Genomic DNA, 19588 nt, shown 5'->3' on the forward strand with positions numbered 1-19588 from the left:
CCTGTGCCACTTTATTTCCCTATGTACTCTCTAATGGCGTTTTCGCCATATTTATTTTCAGCTTATGCACTACATTTCTATATCGATTTTTATCTCATGAATCGCTGGCTTAAACCTTTTTAAGTATTTTCCATTTATCGTCAATATTCGAGCAATCGTTCCAATTTCCTCAATCGAATACGCGTTGTTTGAATAACACTTGATCACTTTAAATGGCCCTTCCCATTTAGGGGCCCATTTTCCGTATGCTCGATCTTTTTTGTCCATTGGAAGGATCACTTTCCAAACTAAGTCTCCAACGCTAAATGCCTTAGACTTGACTTTTTATTATAACTTTTAGTAATTCGTTCTTTTTGTCGAATCATAACTTCTAAAGCATTTAATCTTTCCTCGTCCAATTCAATTAACTCGTCATACATCATATTCCAATAATCATCACACGGAATCTCGAATTGCCTTTGAATTCTAACGGACTGTAAGCATATTTCGATCGGTAAAACTGACTCATGCCCGTACGTAAGTCGAAAAGGAGTTACTCCAGTGGCTTCTTTGGGCGAATTTCGATAAGCCCATAAAACTTGACTCAAAGTTTCATGCCACCTTCTCGGCTTTTGACTAATGTGTTTCTTAACCAAGTTAATTAAAACTTTATTAGCTGCTTCGACTTGTCCATTCGCCTGAGCATAATATGGCGTTGAAGTTAACAGTTTTATTCCAAAATCCTCAGCAAACTGAGCCATTTTTTCCTTCCAGTAAATACTGACCCTTGGTCAGTAGTTAACGTCTCAGGGATCCCATATCTAAATACTATGTGTTCTTGAATAAAACTAATAACCGTATCTTGGTCGACACCTCTCAGCGGAATGGCCTCGACCCATTTAGTGAAATAATCGATAGCCACTATTATATAGTCATGTTGTTTAGACGAAGAAGGATGTATTTGACCTATCAAATCCAACGCCCACCCCCTAAATGGCCAGGGTTTCACGATCGAATGTAACTCACTTGCCGGTACATGTTGGATGCCAGCATGCTTCTGACATTCGGCGCAAGATTTGGCATATTCAATGCAATCTTTTAACATATTTGGCCAATATACTCCTTGTCGAAACAATGTCCACTTCATCTTATGGCCAGCCTGATGCGCCCCACACATACCATCATGAACGGCCTTGACTGCTCGAAACGCTTCTTCTTCACTTAGGCACTTTAGTAAAACTTCATTCACCCCTTTTTTAAACAATTCGTCATCCAAAATCAAGTAACTTAGAGCTCGATACTTTGTTCTTCGATCTGTTGGTGCATTTGGGTTTTGCAAGTATTTCACAACAGGTTTCCTCCAATCACTATCATCCAAATTACTAATGACCAATACCTCCTGCTCGAACTCCACTTTCCTTTCCTTAAAACTAGGAATAAACTTTCTTTTGACCTTTACTAGCTCTTTAAACTTTTTCCGAGGTAGCCGGTATCCTGACGCAATTTGTGCCAAAACATTCGCTTCAGCATTCTCGATCCTAGGGATATGACATAATTCGACCTCATCAAAACTTCTTAACATTTTAACTGCTTTCGAATGATATTTCATTAAATTCTCACTAACGCATTGGTATTCACCAGTTAGTTGCTTAATAACCAACTCTGAATCTCCACGAATTAAGAGCTCTCTAGCCCCCAAGTTTAGAGCCGTTTCGAGCCCTATCAATAAAGCTTCATACTCCGCCTCATTATTCGAACACTCACCTTCGATGCCCAACTTAATTTTTGTCGGGATTCCTTGGGGTGAAATTATCAAGATACCTATCCCGGTCCCCTTCTTATGCCTCGAACCATCGAAATACATTTCCCAAGGTTTCAACGTCACCACCGTCTCCTGTTCTTTCGACCCACTATGATCAACCAAAAAATCAGCTATTACTTGGCCTTTCATAGCCCTTAAATGTTGATAACTTAAAGAAAACTCAGTAAGGGCCAACGCCCACTTTCCAATTCGACTATGAAGAATGGGCTTGAACAGCATATGCTTTATTATATCATAATGGGAAATAACAGTTACATCAATAGGTTTAATATAGTACTTAAGTTTAGTACATGAAAAATACAAACATAAACACAATTTTTCTACTAAACTATATCTAGTTTCGGCATCATTAAGGATTCGGCTCAAATAATATATAGCCCTTTCGATTCCATCTTCATCATCTTGAGCCAACACACTGCCAATAGTTTCCTCTGATGCTGAAATGTAGAGTTTCATTGGTTTTCCACGAATGAGAGGAGCCATGACGGGTGCCGTTGTTAAGCTGGCTTTTATTTCCTCAAACGCCTTCTGATGTTCTTCCATCCATTGAAACTCTTGTTCTTTCTTGAGTCGAAGCAATGTGGAGAATACCTTGGTTTTCCCGCTTAGATCCACGATAAACCTTCTCAAGAAATTGACTTTGCCCAACAAAGATTGTAACTGTTTTTTATTCGACGGTGGTTGAGTATCGAAGATTGCTTTCGCCTTGTTCTGGTCGATTTCAATGCCCTTCTTATGAACAATGAATCCCAGAAATTGCTCTGAAATTACACCAAAGGCACACTTGAGTGGGTTCATTTTCAAGCCGTACTTTCTCATTTTTTCAAATGACAACTTAAGATGTTCGATATGAACATCCTGAGATTTCGACTTTACTACAATATCATCGATATACACTTGCATAAATTTCTCAATATATTCATGAAAGATAGTGTTCATTACCCTCTGATAAGTTGCACCGGCATTTTTAAGACCGAACGGCATCACCACCCATTCATATGTTCCTAGTGCCCCTGGACACCGAAATGCAGTCTTCGACACATCATCCTCTGCAATGTAAATTTGGTTATACCCCGAATATCCATCCAGTAAACTTAAATATTCATTTCCTGCGGCAGAATCTACCATCATTTCGGCCACAGGCATGGGATATTCATCTTTCGGCGTAGCCGAATTTAAATCTCTATAATCTATGCAAACCCTCATTTTACCATTTTTCTTAAGTACAGGAACTACATTAGCTAACCAATCGACATACCTGGCTGTTCGTATGAACTTTGCTCCAAGTAAGCGCTCCACTTCCTCTTTTATCTTTGAGAACACCTCCGGGGCGAATCTCCTTGGGGCTTGCTTCACTGGTTTCCTACCAAGCCGAATTGGTAACTTCAACTCCACTAACTCCCGGCTTAAACCCGGCATTTCGTCATAATCCCATGCGAAGCAATCTTTGTATTCCTGCAACAAACTAACAATCCAATTCTTAAAACCCAAATCGATCAACGAACTTACATACGTCGGCCTTTTCTTGGTCCCATCTCCTAAATCAACCTCCTCCAAAGGATCCTGAGCCTGCATTTTTAACATGGGATCTAAAGATTGCTCGAATCCAAGGGGTTCATCATCATATATACAATCAAGAACCGGCTCTGATCTGTCTTCATTAAAATGATCCAAGTCTAGGCACTCCTCCGGTTTGCAAATTTCTTCATATTCAGCTTCCTTTGCCGTTCCTATATATTGTTCGGCCTCCAAGGCCGTCTTTATTCTTATCTCGGCCGCATAGGCCGATATTCGAGCTACGCTCGACTCAATCATCTAATTCGACGATTTGCCACTCTCCAGTGGCATTCCGAGCACGAAAGTTTTTATTCCAAAGAAATCCGTACTCCGGGTGAAGATTCATTGCAGAACTAGTGGAACCTTCCATGTGTTCTTTTCCTTCTGATTCATACGGAGCGATGTTTGCCATCCGCTTCTCGAAATTCTTTCGGTCAACAAACTCCACTTCAGCTTTGTAGTAACTATGGTCAGCATCAACATTTTCGACCACCTCATCTGGCCTCCAAATTGACAGCTTTTGATGAAGGGAGGACGGCACAGCCCCTACCCCATGAATCCATTCTCGTCCTAGCAACAGATTGTAGTTTGCTTTCGATGGCACTACCACGAACAGAGTAGGTCGAGAAACAGTACCAATTGTGGTGTCCACCAATAACATTCCCAAAGACTTAGAAGTTTTTCCCTCGTAATCAGTCAACATCATGTTATGAGGTTGCAAATCCTCGACAGATTTCCCAATCTTCTTAAGCAGAAACTTTGGCATCAAATTTATGGCGGCCCCGCCATCAACCAAGACTTTATTGACGCCTACTCCTTCAATGCGGGCCCACACAAAAAGCGGTTTCAAATGCTTCTTCATCTCCATATCTGGTTTCTTGAAAACGGCACAATCATCTTCGATTCCTCCTTTAGTCATCACATAATAGCACAGTGGATTGTCATCATCCTCCTCGACGTAGTAATCCTCTTCATCATCAGTGATTTCAGTTTTCACATCGAACTCTTCTGGAAGGATCGAGACTAAGCTGCACATGGACTCAAACTCAGACTCCAACATTTCAAAGTTGTCCTTCATTTCGACATCTTCAGACTGTTTCTCTTTCCCTTTTGCCTGGTTAGTAGTCACCCAATTCCCAGCATTCTTCATACTCTGCTTAATCACCTGAATAGGAACCATAGGAGCCCCACCACTTTGGCCCAAAAGTTGGTACTTGACTGGCCTCTCAGAACTGGATTGGCCTGCCTCGAAGGCTTTCTCCCTCTGGTGACGCCTCCACTGAGTTTTTGTCATTGGGTTTCGACCTAGATACGACCTTGGGACATAGGTATAATTCTTATGATTTCGAGAATTATCCATATAGGCAGACCCACTTCCCAATTCGACCACCTTAACCTTAGGGTGAGGCGCCTGACTCCTTGCCATCCACTTGTTGAACGGAACTCGACTTGGTGGCATAAAAGTTCGACCACGCCCTCTTCCGAACCCAAAGGATCCCCTTCCCCTTATGAAGGGAGAATCAGCTCGTCCTCTGGACCCAAAACTAGGAGGCCTTTCCGGTATTACTGCGCGGCGTTTCTTGATTTCAGCATCTTCTATAGCTTGAGCAGCCACCTTGTCAAATACGACACTGCACCTTGGGCACAACATCACTTCAGAGTAAGACTTTTGGCAACGCTGCAGGAATTCCAGCAGGCTTTCCTCCGACCGAGGGTAAACCACCTTCTTGGCGGTTTCGACCTCTTCTTCCACGGAAGGGGCATCCATTCCCTCTTCAGACAATTCGACCTTCTCCATCCCTGGAGTAGGCCCTACAGCTTCGATATCATCTCCTCCAGTAGCAACCTGATTCAAATCAGACAACTCAACCATCATTATCCCGGCTGGCTCGACGTAATTGGCGTTGCCAATTTGCATTGGGTCAGAATCAATCTTCATAGCAGCCTTATCCTTTTCTTCGAACTTGAGCCGTCCTTCTTTGATTGCAGTTTGCACCAGATCCCTGAAACGTACACAATTATTAGTCCAGTGACTGAATACATTATGAAACTTGCAAAACTTTTTCCCTTTCCTTTGGTCGAAAGGTACTTCTTTTTGATCAGGAGATACTTTAATTTGACCATCTTTTAACAGAATATCATAAATCGCGTCGCATTTAGTAACATCAAAATTATACGCTTTCACAGGAAATTTACCAACACCTTTGTTTGTTTCCGCATTTTTAGATTCATAGGGTTTTAACATCCTACAAACATAAGGAGGTCCTGATACCAATTCGGCCACATCAACCTCCTGTTGTTCGATATCATCACAGTTGCTTGGATAAGAGTCATAATCGACTTCATATTCGCAACTTTCGACGAACGCGACTTTACCCTTCTTGGGAACTCTATTAAATTTTTCTTTTTCGAGTTTCAAATTTTCAATCTGTCTGACCCTGTCAGCCAATTGAGCCATGTCCCTAAGATGTTGGGTATCTATCTTCTTACGAATTGAGTAGTCTAGGCCACCAGCCGCCATTTCGACTAACTCATGTTCTGGGACCTGAGTGAAGCACTTCGACTTCATTTGTCTGAACCTATTCAAGTAATCATCTATGGTTTCTTTGAATTTTCTTTTCACGCTGGCCAATTCCTTCAGACTGACTTTCGACTCACCCCTGAAGAACTGTTCGTGAAAAACTCTCTCTAACTGAGCCCAATTATGGATTGAATTAGGCAACAAAGTAGTAAACCAAGTAAAAGCATTTTTAGTCAGAGAACTCGGAAAATATTTCATCTTCAGGTTCTCATTATTTGCTATATCCCCTGCTTCTATTTGGTACCTAGCGATATGTTCGACTGTCGACTCTCCAGTATCCCCCGAAAACTTGGTGAACTTAGGGACTTTCCATCCTCTAGGCAATTCTGTTTGAAGGACGAATTCGGAGAAAGCCGAAGCAAAATGGGGTCGATTTGCATAACCCACATTGAATCCATGTTGGTTCAATAACTGTTCGACTATGCCTGCTATATTTTGATGCCCCCCAACGTTATTTTGTCTAACTCTCTCGACTACCCTATCTGCATCCATATTTCGATTTATTAAGATAGGATTTTCAATGTTCAGAGGCATTTGGCCACCAAGGTTATCCAATTGATTTCGACCTTGCACTGCCGCCACTTCGGCATTTGCTTGAAGCGGAACATTCTGAGGAACCGCATTCATTTCGACGGCATTATTCGCCGCTGCCCCCACAGGATTCGCCACCTCGTTTCGAGGGACTCCAAAAGCGTCAGCAATTCGACCCATTTGTCTCGTCAACTGCTGATACGACTCATTTGTGTTTTGGATTAAAGGATTAAACACAGTTCCTATTTGTTGGGCCAACATATTCACCATTTCGTGGTTACTATCATCCATTTGTTGCCTCAATACGTTAACAGAGGTATTTGTCAACGAAGTCCCTAAATGGTTGACACTCGCCCCTGCCATCCCCTGAGGATAAATATTATTTCGACCCCCAACATTGGAGGCCGAAGCCTGGTGTTGATTCCTCGGGGATCCGACTGACATTACGTTATCTGAATATACGGCAAGAAATGTCCCTACTCCAGCCATTAACCCTGGAGGCATCCCAAATGGCGGATTCACCGGCATGTTCACCGGTTGAGGGCGAGATGCCCCAGCAACCATTTGTGATACGACTGGAGTCGTCGGAGAGGGCACTGTAGCCGCTTGCATCACCACAGGTATAACATTTTCGGCCACATTGGTCGTTGTTGCCTGTGCCGTTCCAGAGTTCAAGGCATTTCCCTCAACATTCACTCCAGCACCGGGATTTCCGGTTTGATTTGCCGAAGGTCCAGTATTCGCGGGAGGGGAATTACCACTTCTCGATCTACCATTCGCCATACTTACTAGTCTTCCACTTCTTAAACGCATAAACGTGGGTTAAGTAAGTTTGAATGATAACCGAATTCAACAACTATTTTCACAAAGAGGTCCCACTGGGCGTGCCAATTTGTTTACACCAAATTTTGGTAAACACAAATAAAGAATCCAAAGATCAATCTGGGACTGGATTCGAGTCCTCTTGGGTTCTTTGGTGAAAATGAATTAAATTTAGTCACTCAAAACTAAAGAAATTTAATAACAAATTAGAAACAAAACGAATAAATTCGACTTAAATGATAAAAACATAAATGAACTTTCTGAATCTGAATAATAATAATGAACTATAAGATGCAAAGTGTTACACGAATCCCTACTTTTTCACTCTAACTTGGCTTGTAATCATTGTGATCGATTGTAAGCACTTGAGAGTTTTCGAGTAAAGATTGTGAACCCCTATTCTTTCTACAAACCTGCTATTTATAGACTTAAAATGTAACTGACTTCTAACGGTCAATTAATACAACTATTACAAGTGTCTTCTGAACATAGCTTCGTCCTACACGTGTCTTTCTATTCTATACGTGTCCCTCGTGAATCATCTTTCAAAGACAAACTGGCTTCTCATATGGAACTCTCCGTATCTCGAAAAACAGTACTTTACAGTCGAAGTCGTTGAACACTTGATAAATTTCCTTGATTCCCTTCACTTTCGACTTCGAAGGTTGAACCCAGTATAAATTCCAATCGAAATGTCCAACAATAGGTCGAAATTATATGCAATTAACACCAAGGAACCCAAAACACCTTCACTTGAAACTGAATCAGAGAGAAAGTCAAGCTCCACCCCAACAACCATGGTCTTTACTTTCCTGGGTTGCCCACTCAGGCGAGGAACCTTCTCAACAGGGTACTGACCTCCAACACCCCCTTCCTGGCTCTTCTACACAAACAGAGGAGCCACTAAGGAGCTCCTTTGGACGTCCTCGGCGAGAATGAGTCTTTGAAGGTTCTCCAACATCGACATAAAGAGCCTACACTCTCCCATCATGAGGAAAAACAACAAGGCATCGCCCATGGACACCATAAGGGAGGAGAAAGGGACCAGCTGGAACAGAGGAGCAGGAGTTAGCCTCAGTCACCAAGGGCCTAAACCACTCCTGAAATCTGTCCCACAAGAAAGAGACCACCCACTCCCCGCCGAAAACCAAGGCCGTTAGACGGAGAAGCGATCCTAGCAAGACAACACTACTGAAGCCTCTCCAGAGAAACAATCAGGTTCTTCTGAACCACCCACCGTGAAGAAGAAGAAAGAAAACCAATTTTCCCCAAGGTGGAGGCAAGAGTAGCATAAACCTCACCACCTCCAACCATAGCTTTTCCAACCTTTGGCACCATGAACTCCAAACAAGGATCCCCAAACGCACACTTAGGGAACAAAACGTCAAGCGAAAGTCTGTCTTCCTCTTAACTGGTACACCCCCCCACCTTCTACCGCACTCCAAACTCAAGCTCAAGAAATAGAGCGGAATCCGGTAGTCTACGGCCCTCCTCGCAGCACATCCAGGTTCCCCCAAAACTGCAATTTTCGGCCTGAAAAAGAACTCGCTCATGCCGCTCTCCAACCTTGCCCGCAACATCATCGCGCCACGAAAGTGAAGGGAGAAAAACCCATCTGCTTTATCATCCTTGTTCTGTAAACCCAAAGGAATCCTTTTCTAATTAGAGGGCAAAGCTTCCAGATCGTTAACCTGAGAAGAGGAACCTCTCACCAAGGGAAACCTTGCTTCTGTCACCGATAGATGGGCTCCGCCAACTCTAGTTCCATTGAGACGAGTCATCGTTGCCTCAGCAAGATACCTCGACTGAAAATGAACAAACTCAAACCTGTATATCCTGCCCACCTTTCGAAATCATTGCACGAAGACCTTTCTAACCCTCCCAAATTGGGCGAAAAGCTCCTTGATGTGAGAACAACCCACCAAATCAGAGATACAGTCGACGAAGAGAGTGTGCTGCTCTAGCAAAATCTATCCCTTCCGTCGAGTTGCAACCTCTTCCTCCCCATCACCTTCATCTTCTCCAACCTCACCTACCTCGTGTGATGACCTCCGATCATTCTTCGACCGAGTGATCTTCTTCGCTGGCGGCGCTGCTGGGGCATGGTTATCAAAAACCCTAGCAGAAGAGGACATGAGAAATCTGAAAAAAGTAATATTTAGTTATTTACCTTAAATAACATGATAATAATCTATTGAATTACTTAATGCAGGTACCGAACCCCAAAATAATTCAAGGTACCACAGAATTTACCTACTTAAAATTATACAAAAAGATATTCTAAGTATTATTCTTTTAAAAAATATTGTTGTCTGCTGGATAGAGTTGTAGTTGTTGATTTAAATATCATACTCATCCATTTTTACGTCATCCCATTTCCAAAACACCTTTGCATATTTTTGTATTTCGCTAACTAATGTGCGAAACTACTTTTCCAAAACAATATTTTTGCACTTTGGTTTGTGTGCGAAAACTTTGTCAAAAAGTAAATTTTCACTTTTAAAGTACGGGTGTAATATTGTTTTATGGAAAGTACGTCTATTCAATTCAAAACCAAGGAAAATACATCCATAAGAAGAGCTGAACTAACAAGTGAAGGAAAATTCTCCCACCAACACATGTTAGGGTGCCCAAAAGATAAAGCTACTAACAAATGTGCTACCTTATTGCCCTCCCTTTTACCATGAACTAGACTAAGATAATTAAAATGTGTAGCCTGCCTACAATCCTGAATTATAGGTTCCAGCAAAGAGCTTTGCTTCTTATTCCAAAAGCATGACTGTACCTCCTTCGAGTCTTACTTGACTACCATTGTATCCAGCTCGAGTTGTAGAGCTTCATCAAGATCCCAACAAACAACCATGGCTTCCGCGATTGAAGGGTCCGCTCGGGAGGAGATATACTTTGCTACGGCATAAATACACTCCCCATCATGGTCCCGAATCACCAACCCCAGACCTTGACCTCATGCCCCAGACCATCCCGCATCGATGCTAATTTTCAGCAATCCTCCGCTTCCTAGCCTCCATCCAGTCCCGCAGAATACCTTGAGCCATATTTATCGTCTTCCACACATGTGCAACAACTCCAATAAACATGATGTTGTTTCTTTGCTTCCAAATTTCCCCGATGAACATCACAACTATCTGCAGAATCTCATCATCACTAGAAAATAACAAACCCGAAATCCATTCACTAATAGAAAACAACTCTGATGAAAGGAGATTTAAGGAGACAAACCAACACCTTTGAACCCATTGACCCTATAGGAACAAATGATCTAATGTTTCCTAAACATCCTCCTAGCAGAGTACACAACAGTCATTGCACCAGAACACCACGTGTAAGACCAAGATTTGGTCAAGTGGTACAACTCTATGTTTTGATGATAACAAGTTTATTATTGTGTATGAACAATTAAGGTACTCTAATGTTTGTCTTTTGAGTGTTTGACAAACAAATTCCGATTCCGATTCAAAGGCATATACATCAGAAGTTAAAGACCAAAGAGTAACCAATGAAACGCTTCTGCAATCACTACGTTCTTCTGAACGGTAGTAAACGCTTCAGATGTTCTGAAGACTAAAGCTCTGATGTGGGCTCTGATGTTTTCAAGTGCTAAAGTTCTGAAGACCAGAAGTTCTGAGTGAACGGTCCAGAAGCTGAAGACTTGAAGATTCTGAAGTCCAAAAGTAAGTATTGGTCAATTCGCAAGTGTACGAATACCTCCGGGTTTTAAAAATATCGAACCACAAGGATTGTGAGTGAGAATTGTTGATTTAAGCCTAAAGTTTGCAAGTTTCTAAAGCAATAAAATTCAGAAATTGGTTTTGGTTGTTTGTGACAAAAGTTTTGCAAAAGAGCAATGTTGATAATGTTGTAAATAACAATTGATAGAAAATTGCCTTGGGTTGTTGATCATCTAATCCACTTTAGTCCACCTATCCTATGCATGTGACACCTTGATTTATCTCTTATTGCTATAGCCTATGTACTTACTGGTTGATTCCTCACAAAAGTAATTCTCTCAAACTGAAAGTTAAGCCCAATTCCTTGTGTACTTAAACATTCATAAGAGGTTTATAAGCATGTATATTCAGGCCAACAAAATCCTCCCCTCACTCTATGCCTAGAAGCAAGTATAGAAGGATCTATTTCAATTCATGTCCTTAAATCATAACAAACTTCCATTTGATTATAATCTAGCCTATAGCAAAGGTGCACCAAAGCTAAACATGCATAAAGGAATTGAAATACAAGATTAAATCAAGAACTCATGCATAGAGATAGGATTTAGCAAACTAAAACTTCATAGAATCTCTTAACCCAAAGCAAAAAAGGAAACTAGCCACTCATGGCTAGTGAATTCATGCAGAAAATGTAATGAAAACCTGAGAAAAATACAAGTTGGAAGCCTTCCTACAGCCCCAAAATTCTCCCCAGCTCTCAAACTTGATCCAAAATGAGTAAAATGTCTAAGTCCCCCAAAGAAATTGGCCTAAGCCATATTTATAGGCAAAAAATACGAGTCTGGGCGCTCAGGCGCCAATTCAGAGCGCCTGAGCGCCAATTGCATCCCAAACATGCTCTCTGGAGCTAATTGGCGCCTAGGCGCCAATTCACCAACGCCTGGGCGCCAATTCAAAAGCCCTCTGAAAATTGCACTAGCGCCTAGGCGCCAATTCCCAGCGCCTAGGCGCTCAAGCCTCGCTGGAATGAACTTTTCAGCTTCTTGTAACTTCTCTTCAGCCCTCTTTAAGTCCTCTTTCAATTCCATGCTTCTTGGCCTTCTATTACCTTCAGTTTCTGCTCTCCAAACCTAACCAACAAGTCAAGCAAGAATCTAGAAGCTCAAAGAGCTCATTAGCACAAGAGGTCCTTCATTTAACACAACAAAACCATGCAAGTCCTAAACTTACTTAAAATGCAAGAAAAGTCCCTATAAAACTACAAAATTACCAAAACAAAGTAAAGACTCAAGAAAAGATAAAAATGCATGATGATGCATGAAACACTACATGAGACTCAACAAAAAGACTCAAAACAAACAAATAAATGACCCTTAAAACACTACTAAAATAGGGTCATCAGTAAGCTGGCTCTCAAGACCAAAGTACTTCCAATTCTGAAGACCAGAAGTTCATAATGAATGGTCCAGAAGCAGAAGTTCTGAAGGATAGAGGATCCAAGCTTCCTGCTGACTCTGATCATATTGCTTCACAAGTTCCAACAGGAAGCGTCGCCAAAGATCAGGAGTCAACTAGGCTAAGACAATGTCATTGTCAATAGTACAAAAGCAAGTGTACTATTCTGACCGCCTTACCTACGATGATCATCCACAGCAGGTTCTGGAATTTCTAGAATTGCCTTCCAACAGATGGATTCTATCAACGGATACAAACCCTATACCTTGAAGTATTTAAAGGCTGAAGATAGAAGAAATTAGCAAAGAAACTATTGAGCAATACAAGTGAAAAACTTTGAAGCAAACTACCTTAGCAATATTTCTTCATTGTTCTTATTGTGTTTACCTCTGCTTGTTTAGAAGCAATTCTTTGTAAGCCCAAACCTTCTACAAACTTTGTTCGTATTTCCTTGAGAGACCAGTGAGGTCGGGATTCTTGAGAAGACTAAGACTTGTATGTCTTAGTGTTTCTAGTTCATAGATTTGTTAGTCACTGAGCAAGGTGTGCTAGGGCAGTTTGTAACAATCTTTGATTAGTGGATTACCTTCATTCTACGAAGGAAGAAATCACCTTAACGGGTGGACTGGATTAGCTTGATGGATTTATCAAGTGAACCAGGATAAAACACTTGTGTGCTTTTCTCATCTCTTCATCTCTTGCACTTTGTGTTCTTGTTACCGAGAAGATTTGCTAAAATCTTAAAGGGAAAGTTTTTAAACGTAAAACCCTATTCAAACCCTCCCCCTTTCTAGTGTTTTTCATACCTTCACCACGCTGAGCCAAATTACGTCTACAAGGAAATGTGTTGTTGACTGCTCGATAGAGGAAATGTCTCACCTTATTTGGAATTTGTAACTTCCAAAGATTCTTCCAAGGATAGTTCATCGATGAGCTGGCCTTAGCAACCAAACTTTTTAATTGGTGCTGCACATATAACCATTTCATCGAGAATACCCCATATTGGTGGTGCACATATAACCATTCCATCTGAGAGGAGGATCATCATGCATAAGATCAACTCCATATTGTCAGATAAAGTTTGCCCTGTAGAAGGCCCTAGCAACCAAGAATCTCCCCAAGTTTTAATGTCCCTCTCATCACCAACATGCCATTTTATACCATCCAACATCTCATCTCGGACTTTCTACACACTCTACCAAGTATAGCTCAGATTATGACATAAGGAAGCCTCCAACAAGGAAAAACGAGGAAAATATTTCGCTTTCCACAAATAGGCCAACAAAGAACCCGAATTGGGTAGAAGTTTCCAAAATTGAGTGCCCAAAAATGTCGTGTTAAAATCCTCTAAATCTCAAAAGCCTAGTCCACTATGAGACTTTGGCTTGCACAATTTTTTCTAACTACTCCAATGGATCTTCCGCTCATTGTCCCGTTGCCCCCACCAAGACTTGCACACATAGACTACATTTTCCGGCATACACCACTCGAAAGTTTGAAACAATTCATCACATACGTGGGGATCGCCCGAGCCATAGACTTTAGTAGAAATTCCTTGCCTGCTCTAGATAGAGTTTGCTCCTTCCAACCTTTAAGCTTTTTCCGCACGGGTGTGATATTTTACTACTAATCATAACTAGAGTGTATAAACTTTAAATTGTCTACTCACTAAAGTGCGAAATAATTTTACATTTGTGTATGTGGCTTTAAAAACATGTTTTGCACTTTAAAGTGCATAATTTATCATTTGTATCGCACTTCTATGTGCGGGGATTATTCCTTGTACTCGCTCAATTACCCAAAGATTGTTATTTAAGGTTGTACTAGTACAAAAAGTAAAATAACAATTATTGATAGTATAATGTTACAATAGTACCCTTATTTAATTTTACTAGTACCATGTGCAACTAGTAATTATTACTACTTGGATAGAGAAAAATGTAGTTAATACTTAATAGAGAAGAATTGTAGTTGGTTGATATGAAATGTGATAAGTAACAGAAAAAATATTAAATAAGGGTATAGGTGTAAAAAATTAGCAAAAAATGCATTGACTTTTTAAAACAACAATCATTTTGAAATATTGAAAGAGTGCCTAAAACAATAATATTTATGGAACAGAGGGAGTAATATTTTTAGACAAGTTTCCCTAACAAACAACAAACGTTATTTTGCACTTTACTTTGTTTGAACTTGTTAGACCATATGAATAAAATATGCTGATTAAACCGTAAAAGCCTCTTTTGCAATGGATTAACGATTTATTTACTTTAACTTAGATGATATTAATACTTTAATATAGTAATTGTCTATCAATTTGTTGTTATAGCATGCTTTTAAATAGACTATGAAACCGTAACTGATTTTCACAAAGAAAGATGAGGCTCAAACCCATAACTGATAATAGGCCAGATTAGACTTTGGTTTTCTTTTTAGCTTTACCTTTGGAAGTCATGAGTCATGACCAATAGTTTCTTTTTTGTCAAACCCTCGTTCCGCAGCAGCCCATTGTCTCTCGCGTCGATGTCAAAACCCTCGCACAGCGGTGTGACCTTCATAGCAGCAGCAGCTCTGGTGCGACTCCTCTGCCTTGGTTACTATGTATTGTTTTTCTCCTTCAAGTTTGTTTTGTTCCATTCTTCACAGCTTGTGCTTTCTGATTCTAGTTTGTGACTTTATGGTTTAGATTTTTCATTCTAATTGCATTTTGGTTTTCATTGTTTTTTCAAAGGGAATTTCCTAAGTTTTAATCTTTTATAGAAACTAGTTTTCAAGGGGTGGCATCTGCATTAGTTTTCACTTTTCAGCTTGAATTAGTTCTGAAATTGCATTAATTCTAAAAAGAGAAGACCCAATTCTCAGAACCCAGAAAAAAAAAAAAGAATGGACTTTACCTATTGAATTTTTTGGTACCAAAAGTGTACACACAGTAATGAAGTTTTCTTCTCTTCATCACACACCAGTCTCGTGTTATTGTTTTGCCAATGTTTCAGATTCAATTTGTGCAGTAACGCGCATGCTGCTGGTTTTAAGAATATAAACACTAACTTATCTGTATCTTGGATTTTTCAGAAACCCCGTATTGAATATAAACTAGTCTTCTAGATTGTAGTTGTAGAATGTTGTCTGTAGATTTTTCTATGGCTTTCCCCTTATGACATCTTATGGGCATAACAGGCTCTTAAGAAGGATTTGAAAAAATATAGAGATCCAAAGCGCACAAATGAAATAGAAGAGCATATATCATGGGTTGTAAGTACAAATCTTTTAGAAGTTTGTCTTATACTTCGAGTAGTCTGACATTTAATAGTTTACTTGATCACATTTACATTTCTTTTCAGGACAAACAGTTAAGATCTGGTTCAGCAAAAAATATTGATGCATAGATATTGGCTAGGCACAAGAAGCAAAAGAAAGAAGTAGCAAAGCAAGGAAAATGTCATTTTTATCTCAAGAAATGTAATTATTCTCTTCCTCCCATTTCCTCTCCTCTCATTCATTCTTTCTCTCTCTCTCTCTCTCTCTCTCTCTGTCTAATTCATGAGAAAGCCCTGCTAACTAGATAGGGTTAGGCTTTTAAGTGAAACCTGGTAATCGTCTAACACATACAACAATATTTCGTTGGAGCCATAATCATAGGTGTAAACGTGAAAATACGCTTAGGTACTGGGCAAGATGATTTTTGGAGGGTGCTACATCTTGAACTCTACTTACTTATAGGAACTTTAGGAGACTAGTTTTTGGAGCGTTTGCTTTAGTTTTGTATATCCTTTAAGCCTTTTCGTTTGACTTTATATCTGACCTTAATTTGAGGAATATAAGAGCCAATGACTACTTATGACACAAAGTAGTAACTTTTTTTAACTTTGCTTGTCTTACTTCTTAGAATCGAACTTCAAGTTAAGCATAATGTTAGTGCTTGTATTTAGTTCCTCGTGAAGTTTTAGAGATGTTTCCAAAGATGTTAGATGACAAAGGTACTGATAGATACACTTAATTAATTAGCTACTGAATTCAAATGTGGTAGGAGCCAGGAGGTTAGGAGTAGTTGGAAGCAGACAGGTATTAGAAGTAGTAGTTATTAGTGAGTATTTAAGTTTAAATTCAAGATAAACTTCTCTAGGAAGTTGTATATATAGCACTCGTCACTTAATAGGAAAACATTCAGAAAATTAGTCAAGTTAGATGAAGAGGACTGAGTCTTGTATAATTATTTTGTAATTTCAATTTCCTATCCTCTATATTTTATCATTTTCGTATGAGAGCACCATCCAGGTGCTGTGGTGCAAGAGGAAAAAAAAATTTTGGTTTCCTTGTTCAGGGCCTTGATTTGATTGAGGATATTAGGTAAGTTCTAGTATTTTATAATACCATTGCAAATTCAATAAAAGTCATAACCTTCATTTATAGGCACACGTGAGTCCTAAACTTGTATATAATGCCAAAGGAAGGGAATTAGCTTGACCTGCAATCATAAGGTTTGCAAGTGCTTTTGTTACCCTACTATGTATAATGCAACAAAAGAATGTTTTCAGTCTATGTTTTCTTTAGAGGATTCTGCTAGCAAAAATGAGCCTAAGGAAGTTATGAACATAGTTTTATCGGATGCTAGATTTTGAAAATCCATCCACCACTGCTTAAAATGGCGAGACTCTACTCTTGAAGGTTCCGAGGCGTGTTGATGGACTGATGGAGAGTCAAAACCATCCATGCCATATATCTATGAAGCTATGAATACAACTATAGAAATAGCTTAAAATTTCAAGGAAAAACAATCGGGGGATAAGATGGGTTGGAAGATAATTGACTTTTGATTGGATTTGGAATTATATAGATCTCTTCTTGTTGCTGCTTACTTTTTCAATCCTAAGTTAGTAATTTTTGTTAATATTTCTTTTGGAGATCAAGTGAAGCTGTTTTTTGTATTTATTCCTTTTATCCAAAACCATTCATATAAACCATATAAAGTGTTACTATTTTGAATGGTGTTTTTGTCATAATGGAATCTAATAAAATAAGGAATAAGTAAGAAAAACAACTTCACTTGATCTCTTAAATAAATAACTACAATAAAAGTCAAAAAATGAAGCTACTTAGGATTGAGAAAATAAGCAATAACATGAAGAGAACTATGTAATTGCAATTTCCAATGAGTATCAATTATCTTTCACGCCTTTTACCTCGACCTTTCATTCTTGAATTTTCACACTCACACAATATTAGATGGATTTTCAAATTTAACATTTGATAAAACTATGTTCATCAATTTCCTTAGGCTCATTTTTGCTAGCGTAATTACTAGTATAAAATTTCTCTAAAGCAAACATAGACCGGAGAACTTTTCTTTTATTGCATTACAATTGTTGGGTTAGAAAAGCAGTTGCAAACCTTGTGTTCGCTGGTCTAGCCCCTCATTTGGAATACTTGCTATATAAGTTTAGGAGCCATGTGCATATATGATGTTTGTGATTGTTTTTGGCATTTGCAATGGTATTATAAAATATTGGACCTTGCCAAATATGCATAAGGATTAAATGAAGGCAATAGGCTGCAGAAGGGGACTAAAATATATGAATAATGCTATGAGGCACGAGAATTTCCATGCACGCCAAGTGCATCTTACCAGTTTTTTTTATCTTTTTTTTTCTTATTAAAATTTCAGAGTTGTTTTTTTCAAACATAAAACAACTTGTCGTGCTCTGGCTGTGCCAATTCCTTCGTGCTCTTTAGCAATGCTGAAAATATATTTTTCTTTCATCCTCTACAATAACTTTGTCACTAGTATTACATTGTCCTCCCTGATTTCTTTTATCATGGAATCTAATAAATTAAATTTTTGCTTTGCATCCTTGATTACATCACTTGTGTTCATAGATGCTAAGAAAACAGTCTCACTTGGACTATCAATTGGAAGGATTTTAGTTCCTAATATTTGAAGAGGAATCTAATTAGGCCCTTAGCAATCGGTCCTTTAAAATTTTCTTGGATCAATTGCTGCGTGAACCTGTTATGCACTTGTTGCCTCCGTTTGTGGAACCCAACTTTGAAGTTATGGTATGGAGTTTAATCACATTTGTCTTTGTTAAGATCGACACTTGTTCCTTTTTGTACTTTTGGGTATGGATATGATTGTTTGTTTGACACTTATAAGTGGTTGCCATTTTGGACATTCGACATTCTAGAAGAGCCAGAGTAAAATGTGGTGAAAGTTTATGGCATGAATGATACTTGTTGGAGAAGGATTCAATCTTTCCCTGCTCTCCCAATTAAGTCATGGCTTTGAAGAAGAGCAAAGGAGTACCACCCATGTCATAAACTTTGACCACATTTTGGTAAGACTTTTTCCGAGAATTTCGAATGTTAAAAATAGTCACCTCCTTATAACTGTCATTCAAAGAATCATGTCCAAACCCAAAAGTACAAAAAGGAACAAACGTTGATCATAACAAAGACAAATGTGGTGACACTCCATAACATAACTTTTTTTGGATCGACGCGAACTTATTCTAAGAGAAATGAAGTATTCAATTCAATATTACTTAAGTATTGTGACGAATGCATAAAAATGTTAACATATACACAATATTAGAAAAGATGCATATCGCATTGTGGAAATAACCTACCGCATATAAAAGTGTTACATTTTTTTAACCAACGCTGCTACGCATTTTAAAAGTGCGATATGTAAAATTACACAATGCACCAATGCACATTTTAAAAGTGTATGTTATTTTTTTAGCCAATAGTTCGTACTGCACTTTAAACATGCAGTATGCAAAATTAAATTTCGCACTTTTAAAGTGTGGTAGCACGGTTGCCCAAAAAAATACATACAACACTTTTAAAGTGCTAGATCTGAGAGTGAGTGCTTCGTGTTTACTGTTTATTATTAGTGGAGTGAACGAATGAATGTGAGAGATTGGTGGTGATTAACAAGTGCGGGAGGGAAGGAGCTTCATATTAACATGCTTATTATTTTTAAAGTTTTTTTTTTCTGGGTTTTTTTGGTTGTATAGCATGAAGAAGGAGATGAAAATCATGGGGAGGAAATGAAGATGATAGAATTCTGGGTCTTTTAATTTCTTATTAATTTTTTTCCAGAAACCGTTAAGTTTTTGGATGGAATTGGACGGAAGACCAAAGTTGCTAACG

The 19588-nt window shown here is 39.2% G+C and overlaps 2 protein-coding genes and 1 long non-coding RNA gene across 3 annotated transcripts; 1 reads left to right on the plus strand and 2 right to left on the minus strand.

Moving 5' to 3' along the window:
* Positions 1-709: 709 nt before the first annotated feature.
* On the minus strand, positions 710-2785 carry LOC130736608 (uncharacterized). Its single transcript, XM_057588419.1, has one exon. It carries the CDS (start codon positions 2783-2785, stop codon positions 710-712), a length of 2076 nt encoding a protein of 691 aa, XP_057444402.1.
* Positions 2600-3502, minus strand: LOC130735451 (uncharacterized). Its single transcript, XM_057587434.1, has 2 exons — positions 3060-3502; positions 2600-2850 (listed from the first exon to the last, which is right to left on the minus strand). The coding sequence occupies exons 1-2, from the start codon at positions 3383-3385 to the stop codon at positions 2844-2846; spliced, it is 333 nt and encodes a 110-aa protein (XP_057443417.1). The 5' UTR covers positions 3386-3502; the 3' UTR covers positions 2600-2843.
* An 11318-nt stretch (positions 3503-14820) lies between these two features.
* On the plus strand, positions 14821-19579 carry LOC130738303 (uncharacterized). Its single transcript, XR_009019321.1, has 4 exons — positions 14821-15010; positions 15614-15688; positions 15778-15895; positions 19538-19579. It is a non-coding gene; the product is annotated as an uncharacterized LOC130738303 (long non-coding RNA).
* The last annotated feature ends 9 nt before the right edge of the window (positions 19580-19588 follow it).

The sequence above is a fragment of the Lotus japonicus genome, chromosome 2, assembly GCF_012489685.1.
Source record: "Lotus japonicus ecotype B-129 chromosome 2, LjGifu_v1.2".
In the NCBI taxonomy this organism is placed as follows: Eukaryota; Viridiplantae; Streptophyta; class Magnoliopsida; order Fabales; family Fabaceae; genus Lotus; species Lotus japonicus.

Coding starts and splice junctions, on each gene's coding strand:
- LOC130735451 (XM_057587434.1), bottom strand. CDS start 3,385: ATGTTAAAAATGCAGGCTCAGGATCCTTTGGAGGAGGTTGATTTAGGA.
- LOC130736608 (XM_057588419.1), bottom strand. CDS start 2,785: ATGCCGTTCGGTCTTAAAAATGCCGGTGCAACTTATCAGAGGGTAATG.